At 50.7% G+C, this 19,597-nt stretch overlaps 1 protein-coding gene across 1 annotated transcript in view; it reads right to left on the reverse strand.

Moving 5' to 3' along the window:
• Positions 1-19,597, reverse strand: part of Ap2a1 (adaptor related protein complex 2 subunit alpha 1) — a 33,884-nt gene that overhangs the window by 14,056 nt on the left and 231 nt on the right. Inside the window, exons 2-4 of the mRNA XM_077792838.1 lie at positions 8,147-8,215; positions 7,894-8,036; positions 7,558-7,751 (exon numbers count right to left, since the gene is read on the reverse strand). Coding sequence (XP_077648964.1) covers positions 7,558-7,751; positions 7,894-8,036; positions 8,147-8,215 — 406 coding nt within the window. The remainder of the gene's footprint in view (positions 1-7,557; positions 7,752-7,893; positions 8,037-8,146; positions 8,216-19,597) is intronic.

Here is a 19,597-nt window from a genome sequence, read left to right on the forward strand (position 1 = left end):
TCAAAGGTCCCTCTGGCTGCCATGTGGAGAAGAGGACGTGGGAGGCGAGAGCAGAAGCAGGGAGGCCGGAGGAGGGCGCACACCCATCTGGAGGGGAAGGTGCTCAGACCAGCAGGCAGGGATGCAGAGGGCATGGCGGCCCGCTGGGGATCTGCTTCTGACCCAAGGGACGTATGTGGTAAGTGGTGACACCGTGACATGAGTGTGGGGGGGCCTGGGCAGGAGGAGGGCTCTGAGTGGGAACCCAAGTTCAATTCTAGAAGGGTACTGACCCCTGGGAGGACGCTGAGTGGATAGGTGGCACTGGAATCCAGAGAGGCCAGGGAGGGCCCAAGCTGTGTGACATCCATAAGTCCATTTCTCTCTCTGAGCCTCCATATTATCCTCTGAAATGTGGGACCCTGTTCCCCACCTATCAATTACTGTATTAAGCGGAATAATGGTCTCCAAAGGTGCCAACTCCTAATCCCAGAACGTGTGAACAAGCTCCCTTACATTCAGAAGGGTCTCAGGAGCAGGGATGTGGCTCAAAGTGGCAGAGCACATGCCTAGCATGCATGAGGCCCTGGTTCAATCCCCAGCACTGAATAAAACAAACTAACGGCTGAGTGCGGTGGCACACTCCTATAATACCAGCAGCTTAGGAGGTGAGGCAGGATGACCACAAGTTCAAAGCCAGCCTCAGAAACAGCAAGGCTCTAAGCACCTTAGTGAGACCCTGTCTTAAAAGAACAAGGGCCGGGGATGTGGCTCAGGGTAATGCACCCTGGGGTTCAAGGTCAAGTATCAATAAATGAATAAATGGATGGATGGGTGGGTGAATAACAGGGGACATGGAAGATGTGACTAAGAACCCCGAGACAGGGAGGGGATCCTGGATTCTGCCCTTAGAAGAGGGAAAGATGAGGGTCCGAGTCAGAGAGAGACCAGGCGTGAGGGTGGAAGCAGAGGCCACAGGAGGAGAGGCCGCCGCTGGCTCTTTCTATGACTCTGGGGATGAAGCCAGGCCTGGCACGTGCCAGGCGAGCACTGGGCTACTCCCCCGCCTGCTGAAGTTGGCTTTAAAGATGGAGGAAGGGGCCAGGAGCCGGGGAATGAGGCGGCCTCTGGAAGCTGGAAAAGGCAGGCAAATGGCTTCTCCCCTGGAGCCTCTGGAAGGATCAGCCCTGCCCTCAGGTTGCTTTCAGCTCCGGGAGGCTGGGACTTCGGACTTGACTCTAGAACTGAGAGAGAATCAGCTCGGTTTAAGCCACCACCTCGGGGGCTGACTCTGTGTTGGACTATTACCCAGTCCTGAGCAAGACTAAGAAAATGGTGCTGTTCCAGAAGGTTCTCCAAGGCTCTGAGGTCAGACACACCTGCTGGACATTCTGGCTGTGGTGTGTGATCCCGGGGAAAACCACGGACCCTATGATGGGCAAGCTGGTTTCCTCCGCAGGGAAAGAGGACTCCCAGAAGGACTGAGGGTGAAGAGGGCTGGAGTCTAGGAAGCTGGTATGGCCGAGCACAGGGGAGGTGCTTGGGCCTCTGGGGCCTTCAGTAAAGGGTTTCTCCCCAGAAAGGACCCAATAGGTGGCAGAGGCACGCGGCAGAGTCCTAGGAGGGGAGACTGACCCGAGCCAAAGGCTGGGACCCAGCTGCTTCCCCAGATGTGCAGGAGAAACATGCACAGCACAGCAGCGCCCTCCAGGCCCCACGTCTGCAAGGCAGGGAGACGGGCCTCAAGCCTACAGCTAAGGGTGGCCACAGGACTGGCACTCTGAGGAGCTGGGCCACCTCTGGTAAGGGACCACCACCCTGGAGCATTGGGTTAAAACCAGAAGCCAGCTGAAGGTGGGCCCCAGACACCGCGGTCAGTGGTCAGTGTGCTTCCCACCAGCGGCCGGCTCCACCCCAGCGCTTGCTCTGGGGACTCTGCTCCAAGGGCCTCCCTATGTTAACCGCAGCCTCCAAGGAGGCAGTCCTGCATTTACAGGTCAGGAAGTAAATGCAGTTGAAAGCAAATAAAGGAGTAAGAGCTACTCATCAATGCTGTGCTGTTTCGGTCAAGTTTCCACCCAGGGAGGCAGAGCAAATCCCAGGGCAGAAACCCCTGAATTCATGGGCACAGGGAAGGAGGGTGGAGAAGCAAGGGATTCTGTGAGGGACGGAAGGGAGAATGTGGCTCACTGATTTCCCTTTTCAAAAAGGTGTTGATACCAAATACCAGCAATTCCCCTCTTAGGCACTGACCCTGGAGAAGGGAGACAAAGGGACACAGACCAAAGGGGACACAGAGGAGCACATCATGTATAGAAGCCAAAAGGTGCCACCTTTCTGATGCACAGATAAGATACTCTCTTGCTGTGGAGTATTACTTGGCCTGAAAAAGGAACAGATGTTGGCATAAGTGCCACCTGGGTGAAGCACATGATGCCGAGAGGATGAAGCCAGGCAGAGGCACCCTGGTCTGGGACAGGCAAAGCCACGGAGGCAAAAAGACAGGGGCTGAAGGGGTGGGAGGATGGGGTGACTGTCAACAGGAAGGGGGTCTCTTGGTAGAGGTGAGGAATTGATGGTTGTGAAGGATGGACAACATCTTAATTATACATGCTAAGATAGGGAATTGTGTCTCAACTTTTTAAAAAGTTTACCCTTAAAAAAAGTTCCTTCAGGGGCTGGGGTTGTAGCTCTGTGGTTGAGCACTTGCCTCGCAGCACTGGGTTCGATCCTCAGCACCACATAAAAAAATGAGTAAATTGGAGCTGGGGTTGTGGCTCAGTGGTAGAGCACTTGCCTGTGTGAGGCACAGGGTTCAATTCCCAGCACCGCATGTAAATAAGTAAAATAAAGGTCCACTGACAACTTAAAAAATATTTTTAAAAAAATGAATAAATAACATAAAAATATTGTGTCTAACTATCTCTCTCTCTCTCTCTCTTATATATATATATATATATATATATATATATATATATATATATTTCAATGTCCTTCAGTACACGCCTGTAATCCCAGTGGCTTAGGAGGTGGAGGCAGGAGGATTGCAAGTTCAAAGCCAGCCTCAGCAAAAGCGAGGCACTGAGAAACAGGGAGAACCTGTCTCTAAGTAAAACACAAAATAGGGCTGGGGATGTGGCTCAGTGATCAAGTGCCCCTGGTACCCACCCCCCCCAAAAAGAAGTTCCTTCACACCCCAGGTGCTGCAAGGCCAAGCTTCTAGTGCCCAGAGGTCAGTGGAGAGCCAGGTTACCCCACCCTGGCCCCTGACCCTGGCAGGACACTGCCCCTTGCTCACACTGGCCTCTGCCCTTCTCAGGTAGCAGGTGACCTGCTGACTGCCTGTCCTTACCTTATAGAAACTATTAGTAGCAGCTGCCACCACCAACCACTCCTTCCTCCACCAAAGCTCCTAGTGTCCTGTGTCACCGCCTGTGCTTCCTCTTTGTCTCCACCCCACAGCTCAGCCTTCAGGTCACTTCTATTTCCTGTCACATCCCCTGCTCCCAGGGACTTCATCCAGGCTGTGACTTTAATTACCATCTATTCCTAGGTTGCCCAGTGCAGTAGCCCCCAGTCACGTGTCACCTCTGAGCACTTAAACTGAGGCTAGTTCAAAAGGAGACGTGATGCATGTGTACACTACATGCCAGGTTCCAAAGACCCAGCGACAAAACAGGATGTCCAGAAAATGGCTCATGAATAATTTTTTATGTTGATTCAGTGTCAAAATGACATTGTGGAAGGATGAGGTTAAACTGAAGTGTTAAACAGCAGGGCAGGGGTAAGCACATTGGTGGCTGCCACTCACTCTCCCACTCTGGCCCTGACTCCTCAGGCTCCAGCAGCCCATGGACATCTCTGTGCAGATGCCCAACCCAACACTGGTGCTCCCAGCTCAAGGCTCCTCCTCTCCAGGGCCAGGCTCTTCCCCAGTCTCCGTCATCCCAATGCCAGTCTGCTGTCACCCACCTACCAGTTCACCTCCCTCCTCTCCTGTCACTGTTCCAGAGCACACCTGTCTCTAACCGCCACACTGCTACAGGGCTGATCCACCCGCCCCAGCTCCAACACAGCCTCGGTGCCTGGCTGTCTCCTGCTTCCCCCACCCACCCGCTGGACTTCCGTCTATGATTTCCTGTGCTACTGGAATTTGGGGATCAGCATCTTTCACTGATTCTGAAATAGTCTTGGCCATTATCTCCTCAAACAGTGCCTCTGCCACACTCTCCCCTCCTCATTCCAGAATTCCAAATGGCAGTATGTTAACCTCTGTCTTCTAGAACTCTCTTTATGGTGCTGGGGATTGATCCCAAGGGAGCTTTCCACTGAACTACATCCCTAGTCTTTTTTTTTTAATTTTTAATTTTTTATTTTGAGACAGGGGCTAAGGGTTTCACAAGTTGCTGAGGCTGGCCTTGAACTTGCAATCCTCCGCGTCAGCCTCCCCAGTTGCTGGAATGACAGGTGAGTATCACTGTCTGTTTTCTATGACTCTTATCTTTACTAAAAAATAAATACTATAACTCTCTCTCTCTCTCTCAAAAAAAAATTTAAAAAAAACTTTATTCTATTTATTTATTTAAATTTTACGTGGTGCTGAGGATGGAACCCAGTGCCTCACATGTGCGAGGCAAGCGCTCTGCCACTGAGCCACAACCCCAGCCCCTCTTTTTTATTTTTTTTTAATATTTATTTTTTATTTTTATTTTTTTAAAATCTTAATATTTATTTTTAGTTCTTGGCGGACACATCCTCTTTGTTTGTATGTGGTGCTGAGGATCGAACCCGGGCCGCACACATGCCAGGCGAGCGCGCTACCGCTTGAGCCACATCCCAGCCCCAATATTTATTTTTTAGTTGTAGTTGGAAACAACACCTTTATTTCACTTATTTATTTATTTTTTATGTGGTGCTGAGATCGAACTCAGGGTCTCTCACACACTCTCCGCTGAGCCACAACCCCAGCCCCTCTTTTTATTTTTAACAGTGCTGGGGATCAAACACAGATCAAGCACATGCTAGGCAAGCACTCAACCACTTTACCACTGAGCTATAGCCTCAGCCCAACCTCTCTCTCCCTCTCTTTGTGTGTGTGTACTAGTAATCGAACCTAGGGGCACTGTACCACTGAGCTACAGCCAGCCTTTTTAATTTTGAGACAGGGTCTTGCTAAATGCTGAGACTGCCTCAAACTGATGAGCAATTAGTGGCTTATGCTGGAACTGACCTCCTCACACCTCAACACCAAATGAAGCTGGCCCCAGAGTCACTAGCCATTGGTACCTCGCGAGATACATGAAGATCTCCCCGTCTCCTGCCACCATGTGACACAACTACTGCCATGGTCTGGGGACACATCTATCAAAGACAGAAAAAAAAAAAAAAGGCATCCTCCTGCCTCAGCCTCCCAAGTCACTGGGATTATAGGCATGCAGCACTACCTAGCTCCAATTTCTTTCTTTCTTTTTTTATTTTTGGGGTGCTGGGGATTGAACCCAGGGCCTTGTGCATGCAAGGCAAGCACTCTACCTCAGCTCCAATTTCTTTTTAAAAAAATCTCTATTTTGAATTGTAATGGATTCTGCTGTCATATGTAAATAAAAAAAACACATACAACCAGAGATATGAAAAATTGTGCTTTATATGTATAATAAGAATTGTAATGCATCCTGCTGTCATAAATAAAATAAATAAAAAATTCAATCAATCAATCAACCAATCAATCAATCAATCTCCGTTTCAGCGACATGCAATGGCACACAACTGTAATCCCAGCAACTTGGGGAGCTCCTGAGGCAAGAGGATCACAAGTTCAAGGTTAGCCTCAGCAAATTGGCAAAACCCTCAGCTACTGAGAAAGACTTTATCTCAAAATAAAAGTAAAAAGAACTGGGAATATAGCTCAGTGGTAAAGTGCCTCTGCTGGATTCAATCCCCAGTATGTATGTAAGCACATATGTGTATAAAAAGTAAAAATAAATCTCCATCTCTTGATTTTTCTGGGCTATATTCTGATTACTTTAAATCCTTAGTTTTACTCTCTGTTCACTAATTCTTGCTTTGGTTACATCTGCTCTGCTGTTAAACTGGATCACTTATTTTAATGACATTTTTCATTTCTTTTTAAATCTGCTTAGTACTTAGTTCTCTTAATTTCTTGAAACACATTAAGTATATTTATGTTCCTTTCTGGTATTATTTTCTAGTTTTACTGTAGTGTTCTCCTTCACGGTGTCTCATGTCCTGTGTTTGGTGATTTTGTGAATGTGAGCTAATCATGTGACCTGGAGCTTCATCTGTGGAAATCCCTGAGGCCTGGGCTGAAGATAGGATCACTTTAAACTAAAAGTTAACTAAGGGATGTTTGGACTACCAAGGTCATACAAAATCAGGCTAAAAGCCAGTCTCAGGGATGCTCTGGGCCAAGGTTTGAGACAGGTGATTTTACATACAGTCCCCAAGGGGATTTATTTCTAGGTCACTCTCACTTTGAAGTGTGGCCTTCTGGAGTCTCCTCTTGGACAAGCTTGGTCCAGGAGGCTGCAGGGTCCTCAAACCAACACTCAGACCAGCGAAATCTGGCTTTTGCACTCTGTTCATCCCCCTGTGCATGGGGTCTTATGTGTCCCTTATTTTCTGGCTACTTCACGGATCTATTAAAGAATATTTTGGGGGGCTGGGGCTGTGGCTCAGTGGTAGAGCGCTCGCCTAGCACACATGAGACACTGAGGTCGATCCTCAGCACCATATTACAAAAAAAAAAATGAAATAAAGATATTGTGTCCACCTACAACTAAAAAATAAATATTAAAAAAAGAATATTTTCTTCTGGGTGCAATGGCACATGCCTGTAACCCAAGCAACTCCAGAAGCAGAAGGATCATAAGTTTGAAGCCAGCCTCAGAAACTTAGTGAAGCCCTAAGCAACTTACTGAGATTCTGTCTTAAAAGTTGGGTGAGGGTGGGGGGTGCTAGGAATGTAGCTCAGAGGCAGAATACTCCTGGTTCAATCCCTAGCATGCAAAAGGGGGCACACAGAGATAGATAGATGCCACTTCCTCTAGGAAGCCCTCCCTGATCTCCCGCTGTTAGATACATATATATGCCCCTGCACCCCACAGTTTGAAAGATGAATACCACATTTCATTCTGCAATGATTTCACCAATATTCATTTCCACTCTGGCCTGTGAAACTGGGAGAGCAGTGACCATGTTCTGGTCATGTTGATATCAACCACCCATCAGTATGGTGCCTGGCACAAAGTAGTTGTTCAATACATGTTTCTTAAATCAATGGAGAAGCAGCAGGAGTAAGATTATAACCATTTTTATACTAGATGCTAAAGCTCCATATATCAAAGAAAAAGCCCCGTGATTCTGTGGAGAAGCCACCTCATACCTTCCCGTCAGCTTGGTGAGAGAAGAGATAATACAGGGGTACTGCTGGAACCTCTGAGGTTCCAGCCTACTGGCGGTCCACAGCCTGGCTGAGAGACCTCAGACAGGTGACACAACTTCCTTGGCTGCACCTCATGGCACCCAGCCCTCCTCCCCCATGGATCCTCAGTGCCTCACCCAGCCACCAGGATGCGGGGGATGTCAGCAGCGAAGGCTTCGCCCATCTCACGACTGCCCACGTTGGCGATGCAGTGCAGGGCCAGGCACATGAAGGTGGGGTTGCGGCTGGCCAGGTCATTCTTGATGGCGTTGTTGATGAGCCGGATCAGCTCAGAGTTTGAGTTCACCAGCACAGAGATGAACAGGTAACCCTGGGCCGGGAGGAAAATGAAAGGTTGGGAACCTTGTGACCAAGTGGCCCCAGAGCCAACCCTCAGACCCTGGAACTGTACTTCCAGCCCCTCCTCCCTCAGACTCAGGGGTCCAGACCCCTGCCCTCCTCCCCGGACTCACTATCTGCTTCTCTGTGTACTTATTGGAGCTAAGCAGGTTCACAGCTTCCATGTGTCCAAAGTCAATGTCATGGCCAAGCAGGAAGATGAAGAGCAATTTGCACACATATTTTTTCTTACTGTAGCCATCCAAGGCCTTGTCCCCTGGGGCAGAGGAAGGAGTAAAGGAGAGCTGACAGTGAGGATCTCAGGACACATCCCCACACCCCCAGCTCCCAGCTCCTTCCTCCCTCACAGCCAAGGGGTCAACCTACCTTTGAACTTGGAGCGAATGTTGGCCAGTTCCTTGTTGATCCTCTTAATCTCAGCCTCTTTGCTCTTACCTGGGGAGAGGAGAAGGAGGCTGGTTAGGGCAGAGTTTGGCCACCTGCCCTCACTTCTCTTGCTTCTCTGGCCTCTGGGTTATAAGAACCAAATCTCTGCCTGGGGGTCTCTACCTCAGAGGTTTGGAGGGAATGGAGGCTGGCTGATCACCCCGCTGGGCAGCTGTGACTGCCACCCTCTCTTCCTCCTGCTGTCGCCCCTACAACTTGGGGCTCCCTGGTTGGCTTCTCAGGTTCTGAATGCCCAATGGCAGCTCCCCTTCTGATGCTAGCACTGACAGGTCCCAGAGTGGCACCCAACAGACACATGACGGAGAGCTTAGCCACCCTGCAGCAGTCCCACAGCCCTGAATCAGAGGGGCCTCCTGGAGGAGGGCTATCTGAAGTGGGGCTTGTGGGAGCGTCTCCAGGAGTTGGGAGTGGGGCGAGGCAGAATTTCTAGAGAAGAATGGCACATGTGCTCACTCGCTCCTTCCTTCCTTCCTTCATTCATTCACACCTGAGCCGCCTGGGGGCCAGGCATAGGTGGCCCAGATACGGGTCAGAGCAGGTTTCTGCCCTTTAAATAACCAGAGATTTACAGAGCGCCTGCTCATTAAAATGTTAAAATATCAGGCTAGGGTGTAGCTCAGTGGTGGAGTGCTGGCCTAGCACGAATAGGACCCTGAGTTCAATCTCCAGCACCACAAAATAAATAAATAAGTAAAAATAAAGTTACAATATTCATTACATGTTGAAATGATACTATTTCAGATGCACTGGGTTACAGAAACAGTATTAAAGTTAATTTTGTCCCCTTCTTTCTAATGAAACACAGGGCTACTGGGGAAGACATACAGGTCATGGCTATTTGCACCCGCCTCTGTCTCCCAGGCCAGCCTCAAGGGCAGCAGCTCCATGTGCCAAGGGGCAGTAAAGTCCATCAAAAGGTGAATGATGAGCAGGGCGCAGTGGCTACACCTCAGGAGGCTGAGGCAGGAGGATCACAAGTTCAAGGCCAGCCTGGGCAACTCTTTGAGACCAAGTTGTAAAATAAAAATTAAAAAAAAGAGCTGGGGATATAGCTTAGTAGTAAAGCACCACTGGATTCAATCCCCAGTAAAAGAAAAAAGATGTGAATGATGGGTCTTGGGAAGTGCAATGTAGTGATCCGTTCCCCACACTTGAGAAAGGGTGGACAGGCCAGTGCGGTGTGGGCTTGGCTCAGCTCAGGGGGCTGAGGCAGGAGGACTGTGAGTTCAAAGCCACCCTCAGCAATGGCAAGATGCTAAGCAACTCAGTGAGACCCTGTCTCTAAATAAAATTCAAAATAGGGCTGGGGATGTGGCTCAGTGATTGAGAGCCCTGAGTTCAATTCCCAGTACCCTTCCCCCACCACCAAAAACATGGGTAGATGGTTGGGACCAGGGTGAGAGTTCTCTGGGGCCCAATCAAGAAAACCACTACTTCACCACGAGCCTCATGAGGCCACCTGATCCTTTTAACTTATTAATTATAAGTTTCCTGTAGTCTCACAGGCCAGACTGGAATAGGATGACGCCGGGAGCCCTGGTCTAGGCAGGGCCCTGGGCAGTGCTGGCCCGTGAGGGCAAGCATGCAACATGTCAGTCAACCTCAGTAAGACACACAGGGACAGAAGCTGCCCAGGCGCGGCCTGGGGCCTGGGTGGAAGCTTCCAGGGGAGAGGACATTTGAGGAGGCCTTGAAAGATGAGGAGGGCTCCGCAGCAGTCACCAGAGGGGCACGGAACAGATCCTGGCAGGGTGTGCCAACAAGGGTGGCCAGAGTTAGCAACACCTCCCTCGGGGCAGGACAGAGCAGGTGACAGAGGAGGCACACTGGTCACCAGTGTGCCTGCTCTGGTCTATTCCTGCCTCAAGTATGACCACACATCCACTTTGATGGCTTGCCTGAAAATTATTCTGTAGGGCAAGAAAATCGACACGTGTTATAGTTGGGCCACACAGCATAAGATGCTTAGACTCTGCCACCTGGAGATTGGCACAGCAGGAGTGTCCCAGGTTAAGCCCTCTCTGGCTTGTGTCGAAACCACTTTCAAAAGCTTCTCAAGGGGGGCTGGGGCTGGGGCTCAGTGGTAGACGCCTGCCTCACACATGTGAGGCACTGGGTTCGAGCCTCAGCACCACATACAAAATAAATAAATAAATAATGTGTCCATCTACAACTTTAAAAAAAATATATATTAAGAAAAAAAAGGGCTGGGGTTGTAGCTGAGTGGTTGAGCGTTTGCCTCGCATGCATGAGACATTGGGTTCGATCTTCAGCAACACATAAAATAAATTAAGAAAAAAATAAAGATTAAATAAATTCCTTAAGTTCATCTAATTAAAGTGGGTTTAAATATATCTACAAATATGTGTATGTACGTATAGTCTTTTAATATTCCTCAAGTGATACATACTTTAAAGAAATTCTCCAGCGGCCCTCCAGGACCCCTCAGACACCAAACCCAAGGATCCACAAGTCCTTCACACGATGGCGCAGCGTATCCTCTGAATGATTCCGCCTTCTCTACCTGACTTAGAATACTTAAGCTGCTGAACAGGCTTTACTGAGATTTGCTCCCGGGAGAGACCCTCCAGTGCAACAGAACAGAATGGGCCGGGGAATCGCGCCCAGGCTCAGCCAGATTGGAATTGGATTGGACTTAGGGAGGAAGGGAGGGCTTGGGACAGGAAAGGGAGGTTTTAAGGGTCCCTTGTCCTCCTGGGTTGGTCGGGGGATCTTGCTGAGATCCATGCCCTTCCAGGATTAGTCAGGAGAAGCGACTGATTGACAGGTGGCTATCACTGCTTGTCTGTGGGCACCTGGGGCTTTGTTCCCTTCGCCACCTCAAACCGACCTAACAGTAAAAATTACAAAACAGCTGCTAGGCTGCAGTGTTAAGGGAACAGTATCGAGAGAAAAGGCTGTACCTGTTCAGTACCCCACAATTTCTTTTTCAAATATTTTTGGTCCGCAGCTGGTTGAATCCAGATGAGACACTCATGAACAGAGGGCCTGTGTGTGTGTGTGATTTTCTTTAAATTGTCCCATCTATTTGGTACCATCTTCTGCATAACTGACATACTTTGCTGTGAAAATAATCTAGAGGAAGCAAAAGCACAAGGCCTCCCAAACAGAAGACACGGCCTAGGTAAAGATCTAGGGGACCCAGGGACAGCATACTGGGGCTGGTGAGTGACACATGGCAAGATGGGGCTGAACAGAGCTACAATGGACTAGGCTAAATGACAAGGAGGTCTACCCAGCACCCAGGACCAGCCAGCAACAGGGAATGAGCTCCCCATCCTAGGCAGCATGCAAACATGCCAGGGAGATTTAAAGGGATCCTCTCACTCATGAAGAGATTTGTTTTCTCTTTTTGGTACCAGGGACTGACCCAGGGGCACTTAACCACTGAGAAACATCCCCAGGCCTTTTTTATATTTTATTTAGAGAGAGGGTCTCACTAAGTTCCTGAGGCTGGCTTTGAACTCAGATCCTCCTCATATGTGTACTGCGCACCGGGAGCCCCTGGCCCGGAGGGGAGGAGACAGGAACAGGGGGCAATGTTTTGAGGTAAGAACAATGGAGGCTGGGCGGCAGGAATCAAACAGGGGAGGAAGCTTCCTGGTACAGCTCCCGGGGCTCGAGGGTCAGAAGGGGAGGCTGGAATGGACCCAACGAGCCAGGTGTGCTCTGGGAGGAGGACCAGCATGCACCCCGGCCTGGAGGCGAAGGGGAGGCGGAGGTCCGGAGGCACAGCACTCACACCACCGCACTGGGAGTGAGGACAGAGGGGTGGCCAGAGGCCGGCCAGACTGCGGAGCCTCTGCTCTTCCAGTGGGTGCTGGGGAACCACGGGAGGAGCGGCATCTCTAGAGCCTGCGGCTGTCGCTGTGATGGGCGTGCAGCGACAAGGAGGCCACCCCGCCACCACTGGCTGGAGCCGGCAGAGTGGAGGGCGCTGCTGATGCCTGGCGTGGGGCTCCTGGTCAGGGGAGATAAAGCCACCCCGAGCACGTGGGCCACAGCATCTGCGGCATCAGGGTGGGACTGTCACTACCACCGAAGACATCCCGACAAGCTGGCCCCGGCCCTGGAGGAACCAACGTGCTCTGAAGGAGGAAACCCGGGCATCCAGCAGCGCAGCACCACAGAGCCCCTGAAGTCCCCTCGGGGACTGCACTCCACGAGGCCCCGCACGAACCTCAAGGGCCCTGGGTTCTGGGAGATGCTTAGACCCTGGTGACATTTTGGCCTTTCCATCCCCAAAATGGAAGCCACCAACAACAAGAGGCTACTGGGCATCTGAAACGTGGCCAATGCAACCAAGGGACTCAATTCCTCATTTTATTTCATTTTAATTTATTAAAAACTGATCCTAAATTTGGTAACTGAAAAAGTGTATCTAGAACCACTTGGGAACTTTGTGAATCTACATTTTCAACTATACTTTTTAAAAAGTCTTTTTTTTTTCCTAAATGAAGGATTTGTCAGTAACTTTTTTTTTAATATTTATTTTTTATTTTTAGGTGGACACAATATCTTTATTTTATTTTTATGTGGTGCTGAAGATCAAACCCAGTGCCTCATGCATGTGAGGCGAGCACTCTACCACTTGAGCCACATCCCCAGCCCAGTAACTTTTTTTTAATATACCTTTATTTTGTTTATTTTTATGTGGTGCTGAGGATCGAACCCAGTGCCTCACATGTGCAAGGCGAGCACTCCACTGCTGAGTCACAGCCCCAGCCCCAAGAAATCTTTTTTTTTTTTTTTTAAAAGAGAGAGTGAGAGAGGAGAGAGAGAGAGAGAGAATTTTTAATATTTATTTTTTAGTTCTCGGCAGACACAACATCTTTGTTGGTATGTGGTGCTGAGGATCGAACCCGGGCCGCACGCATGCCAGGCGAGCGCGCTACCGCTTGAGCCACATCCCCAGCCCAACCCCAAGAAATCTTAATCCAAAGAAATTGATTCTGTTGTGACTACAGGTCCCCAAATGAGATTCACTGTGAGTATGAAATACACACTAGATTTTGAAGACTTAGTATAAGAAAGGAACATAAACCACAATCAGTAAATCTAGGGTTGGAAGTGAAGCTCAGTGGTATTATGCTTGCTTAGTTAGCATATACAAGGCCTTGGGTTTGATCCCCGGTACAGAAAAATTAATAATAAAAACTAATAAGCTAGGGATGAAGCTCAGTGGTAGAGTGCTTGCCCAGCATGCACAGGCCCTGAGTTCAATCCTCAGCACTGCAAAATAATTAAAATAAAATAAAATAAATTGATCCTAGATAGGCACAGTGGCACACGCCTGTAATCCCAGTGGCTCAGGAGGCTGAGACAGGAAGATCGTGAATTCAAAGCCAGCCTCAGCAAAAGCAAGATGCTAAGAAACTCAGTGAGTCACTGTCTCCAAATAATACAAAATAGGGCTGGGGATGTGGCTCAGTGGCCTAGTGCTCCTGAGTTCAATCCCTGGTACATAAAAAAATAAAATAAAATAAATAGATCCCACATTGAAACAATATTTGGATAAATTTCATTGGGAGTTTTGATTTTTAAACGTGGTGAGAAAACTTAAAACATACATGTGGCTTGCATTACAGCTCTGGATCACACATTGCTCACATTGTCAACGAAGTTGCCATCCCTGAGTGAGGAAATATATTCTCCTTAAACAAGGCCGCGCCCTGTCACTCCCTGCCTAAGCCAAGCTCAAAGTGTGAGGATGCGAGGGTGCTGATGTGCAGACCCTCCCCTCCAGGACGTGGACACCAGCGCCCTGACAGCAGGGATGTATGTGCTGCCTCTGTCCTGGCATGTCCTCAGGGTCTACGCCGCTTGGCACAGACGAGGTGCTGAACTCTGATCTGTGGACCAAGGCCATGAGACAACACCCAGGCGGTGGGGGCGGTGGGGGTTGGGGTTCAGACTCAGATCTCTCTAGTTCCTTGAAGTGCAGACCTGGGGTTGGGTCACCCCAAAGGCTCACTAATGCTGAAGCACCATCAAAGTGGCACTTAGTATCTCTCTGCCCTCTCCACAGTGGCCAGGGGAGCCTGTGAAAACTTGAATGAGCTCTCATGCCCTCCATGTTCCAAACCCCTCTGCAGGGCTCCCAGGGGTTCAGCGTAAAAATAAAGTCCTCTCCACAGCTCATAAGGGCCTGCACCTCTGCACTGGTCCCTCTGTGGCCGAATGTCCTGTTCTGCCACCCATGCCTCTTTCTCCTCATCTGAGCTCTTTCTATACCCAGGCACAGTCCAGCCTCAGATTTTGCACAGATCTAGGCCTGCCTGACTCACCTACCAAGCTGATTCCCTGCTCTAAGACCACCCTTTCAACCAGACTCTGACCAGCCCAGATAAGAACAGGGTACCCAAATTCAGCCCTGCTGCATGCTTAGTCTCCTCCCAACACCTACTGCTACCCATCTGGACACCTCAGAGTTCCTCGAAAACTCGTCCACCTCCGTCCTCCAGTGTGAGCACCACTGCGCCCCTGTTCCCTGCTGGAACCATCCCCAAGCCCGTGCCTGGTGCCAGCTGGTGCTCAGTGAAGGCTGGTTCTTGAAGCCTCCCAAGGGCCAGGACTGCAGAGGGCAGAACTGGGGACCCGGGGAGGGGGGTGGGTGAGACCAGGTCCTGAGCTCCAGGGTCAGGAGAGATGTCACAACACAATGGATCACGACCGGGCTCTGCCTCACAGAGGAGCTCAGGACACGGTGGCATCAGCACTCCACTCGCGTCACTCGCTTGACGCTCAGCAAACTCTCCCGGCCCCTCCAGAGCCAGACTCTGCTCTGGGGAAAGTGGGGCCCTGGATAGGAGGCGGCCTCAGCCCTGGCCCCAGCAGCTCCCTGTCAGATAAAGGACTTCAGCTGATTCCCGCTCAAGGCAGGACAGAACCACGCCCTCAGGCTGGGCTGGCCTCAATCTCTCCCTCTTATCAGCAGAACAAGTATTCCCTCCTCTCCTCAAAGGCAGCCTTTCAGCCCTCCAGAGCCCAGGGCGCCCGCCCTCAGGATGGCTCTGCGCTCTTCCTCCTGCTCCTCTTCTTCCTGCTTCTCTTCCTCCTGCTCCCCACCCTTGGATGGCTCCATGCTCTTCCTCCTGCTCCCTAACGCATACTCCTAGTCCCTTCTCCTCCCTCACACCTGCTTTGGACTTCCCCACTCCCCTGTACCCTCCAAGAGAAACACCAGCCTGGCCTCTGCCCATCTCCCCAAAGTCAAAGCTATCCCTCTCCGTACCAGCTCCACAGGCCTTTCCTCACAGCCTCAAATGGACCTCAGGACCTTTGCACTTGCCACCTCTGCTTTCACAGCTCTTCTCCACTGCCCTTGGCCTGGCTCATTCCTCCACATCCTGCCTACGTGGCTTTCAGTGTCTTGCAAAGCAAGTCCTGGCCTGAGCCCTGCAATCCATCAGAGTCCCGGCTTCTCAACACTGTGGCCCTCTCCTCCCTGATGGGGTTATAACAGTTGCAGTCACAGATGTTCTTCATTTTTTTTGGCCCTGGGGATTGAACCCAGGAGCATCAACCACACCACTGAGCCACATCCCCAGCCCTTCTTATATTTCATTTAGAGACAAGGTCTTGGTAAGTTGCTGAGGTTGGCTTTAAACTCATGATCCTCCTGCCTCAGACTCCTGAACTGCTGGGATCTCCACTTTGTAACTTATTTAACTTTAGTTTTGCACTACTGGGGTTTGAACCTAGGGGCACTCTACCTCTGAATTTCAAATGCTATCCTTTTTATTTTTCATTTTGAGTCAGGGTCTTGCTAAGTTAGTTGCCCAAGTGGGCTCTGAACTTATGGTCACCCTGCCTCAGCCTCCTAGGTAGCTGGGATCACTGGCGTGGGCCACCACACCCAGATGTTTCCCACTTTTTAGAAACCATGTCTACTGTGAAATTCAGTAGTCTGTATATTCACAATGTCGTGCAAACATCACCGCTAATTCCAGAACGTTTCATTAACCCTAAGACTGTACTCTGGAGCTGTCACTCTCTACCACACCCCTGCCACCATGCTGGGCAGTCACCAATCTTCTTTCTTTTTTTGGTACCGGGGACTGAACTCAAGGGCACTTGGCCACTGAGCCCCATCCCCAGCCCTATTTTGTATTTTATTTAGAGACAGGGTGGGTCTCACTGAGCAGCTTAGCACCTCGCTGTTGCTGAGGCTGGCTTGAACTCACAATCCCCATGCCTCAGTCTCCCAAGCAGCGGGGATTACAGGTGTGCGCCACCAAGCCCAGCTCCTTCTTCTTTATGTCTCTGTGGATTTCCTATTCAGGACATTTCAGCTACAGGGAGTCACACACGTATGGCCTTCTGCTTCTGGCTTCCTCCACTTGGCTAAATCATGAAGGCCCACCTGTGCTGTGGCACGTCAGTGCTGTGTTCCTTTATATGGCTCAGTAATATTCCACAGTGGAGACAGGCCACCTTTTGTCTATCTGTTCATCAGCTGCTAGACATTCGGGTTGCTTCCACTTTTTGGCTATCAGGAATCATGCCATGAGCATCCATGCATGAGTCTGTGAGGACAGCTGCCATCTGTTCACAGCATCTTCTCCCATGGGGCTGGTAGCTTCACAGGGGCATGAACACAACTGTCCTATTTGCCACTGTGTCCCCAACGCCAGGATAAGACTGGAAACCTATCAGCCCCTCCACATACACTTGCTGATAAGAGGACAGGAGCGACCCTGACCTTCCAGTAGCTCAAGCACTTCCACTTCTGGAGCCCACACCCAAGCCTCCCTCCAGCCTCAGCCTCAGGTGAGCTCAGGGCTCTCTTCCTTCCTGACTCCCACCTCCAGGACCTGGCAGATCCCCTCAGCTCTTCCTTCACAATGTACCCCAAGCCCAGTGCTTCTCGCCATCCAGCCTACCTCTCTCATACACTCTCCTTGGCTCATGGTGTCACTCCAAACCGCGACAATTTTTCTCACAGCAGTCAGAGAAATTATTTTAAAACATCATTCAGCCACATCCCTCCTCTGCTCACAATCTTCCCGTGGCTCCCAATTCACCAACAGCAAGGCCAAGTTATCCCACAGTCCACAAAGCACTACTGGCGGCTCACCCCTCTGTCCTCATCTCTTCCCCCTCTCCCTTGCTTGGCTCCAGCCACACTGGTCTCCTCCTTCTTATTTTATTTTTTTGGGGTAGTGGATATTGAACTCAGGGGCCCTTGACCACTGAGCCACATCCCCAGCCCTATTTTGTATTTTATTTAGAGACAGGGTCTCACTAAACAGCTTAGCACCTCACTTTTGCTGAGGCTGGCTTTGAACTCACAATTCTCCTGCCTCAGAGGCAATGGGATTAAAGGCAAGCGCCACCGTGCCCAGCTCATCCCTCTTATTTGAACACACACTGACCATGCTGTAACCTCAGGACCTTTGAACACATGGTTTCCCTGCCTGGACCCTCTCCCTCCAAAACCACAGGAACTGCTCCCTCATGTTGGTCATCTCCACTGAGATGTCACCTCTGTATCACAGCCTGTGCTCAGCACCCTCTCCTCCTCGCTTACTTTTTCTTCACAGTACCAGTCGTCATCTGACTTTATATCATTTATTGCCTTCTCTGTTTATTATCTATCTCCCCCAGAGAATGGAAGCTTCCAAGAACAGAGGTTCTTGTTCCCAGCCACAGCCCCAGTGTTGAGAACAGGGCTCAGTACACTGTGGGGATCTCAAGTATTTGCTGAGCGAATGAATGAATGAGCTTTTAGGGAAAAGAAGCTATTATTAATGGAGTTTGCAGACAAAAAGGCTGAGCCTAAAAAAAAAGGTTTGCAGGTTTGCCGAGAGACACAGCAATGGTAGGTACTGAAGCAAGGCACACCTCCCTTTAACAGCTGTCCCACCCCCCAGTCTACCATGCCTTACAGCTCCAACCCTTTTCATAATAACCACATCATCATTCCTCCAAATGAAACCCAAGTTTCCACCCCTCCTGTTCACTGAGCACTTACTAAATGCCAGGTCCCTCCATGACTACTGAATGCTAAAACAATAAGCAGGTACCTCACAAAATCCCCCTTTAAGATCCAGCCGAATAACACAGCCAAGATCCACGGAGAGCCTGACACGTGGAAGATCTCACATGTTACTGCAGTTACCCTCAGGAAGGTGTGATCAGCAGTCCCCCCTGACAGATGAAGAAACTGAGAGCCAAAGTCCCTCATTCAAGGTCACACAGCTATGGGGTGGCAGAGCTCAGACTCAAAGCCAGGTCGGGCTGAGCCCAAAGCCCATGGATGTAGCTCTGAAGACTCCCAGCAGCTCCACACACCAACAGCTGCTTCCAGGAGTTGGAGCTGACTTGCTGCCAGCCGTCCCACTGACCCGGCCACCCTTCCTGGTGCGGATCACTGTCTCCATAGTGCTGTGATCAGACAGGGAAGGGTCCAGACGCAGGCCTGTCCTGCTCCCTGACCTCTGGCCTCCCTCTGAAACGAGGCTTCCCCTACCTGGGTTTGACAGATCTCTCCTCCACAAACCCCTCAGGCTCCCTGACCTGTTCCTTGAGGTCCAAGCTCTCCTGCCTCTGGCACATCCCCCCCAGCTCCCACATGCCTTTTTAGGCCCCTGTGCCAGGTCTCAGGATCTCTCAAGACTCTACGACTAAGATTCTAAAGGGTCCCTCCCTTCTGCACTCCCTGGGCCCCTCCTTTTCCCTCAGTCAAGCCTGCTCCCCACTGTCCTCCATATCTCCTAAGCAATTCCCCATTCTGGAGGCTCTTTATCCCTCACCAAGGCCCCTCCATAGTCCCCCCCACTTCCCATCTCTGCGACGGAAGTCCATGGACTTCCAGCCACTCCTATGCTTCGTTGATGCCACTCACCAGGAGCCTCGATGACCTATCTAGCCCCTTCCCCTCTGTGACACCCCCTTTCCCGGACCCTCAAGCCCTGGCGCATTAGGCTGCCTGTGTTCCACTTCCTCTGGGTCCCCTCTGGCCGTCTCCCATTCCACCAGCCCACAGGGTACCCCCACCGAGCACCCCCTTCCATTTCTGTCTCCATCAGGGATCCCTCCAACCCCGCGGTTTGTAGGAGCCAACAGCTTTTTCATCACTCCCGGGGAACGCCTCTAGGGCCCTATCCCGGGACCTCACTTGCCTCCTGCCCTCCGAGACCCGGCGGACCCCGATAGCCACTCCGTGTCGTCACCCCAGGAGGCACTCTATGACACCCCAAGCCCCTGGATCTCCCCCACCCTAAAGTTCCCACCAGGACTCTCCTATTCTCCCTCTCTTCGACGCAGAGGCTTTCCATGCCCCGGGTCCCTGTGTGACCCCCAAACTCCTCGGTTCCACGCTGCCCCCTCCCCCGCGTCTTCTGT

Source organism: Urocitellus parryii, chromosome 15 (genome assembly GCF_045843805.1).
Source record: "Urocitellus parryii isolate mUroPar1 chromosome 15, mUroPar1.hap1, whole genome shotgun sequence".
In the NCBI taxonomy this organism is placed as follows: domain Eukaryota; kingdom Metazoa; phylum Chordata; class Mammalia; order Rodentia; family Sciuridae; genus Urocitellus; species Urocitellus parryii.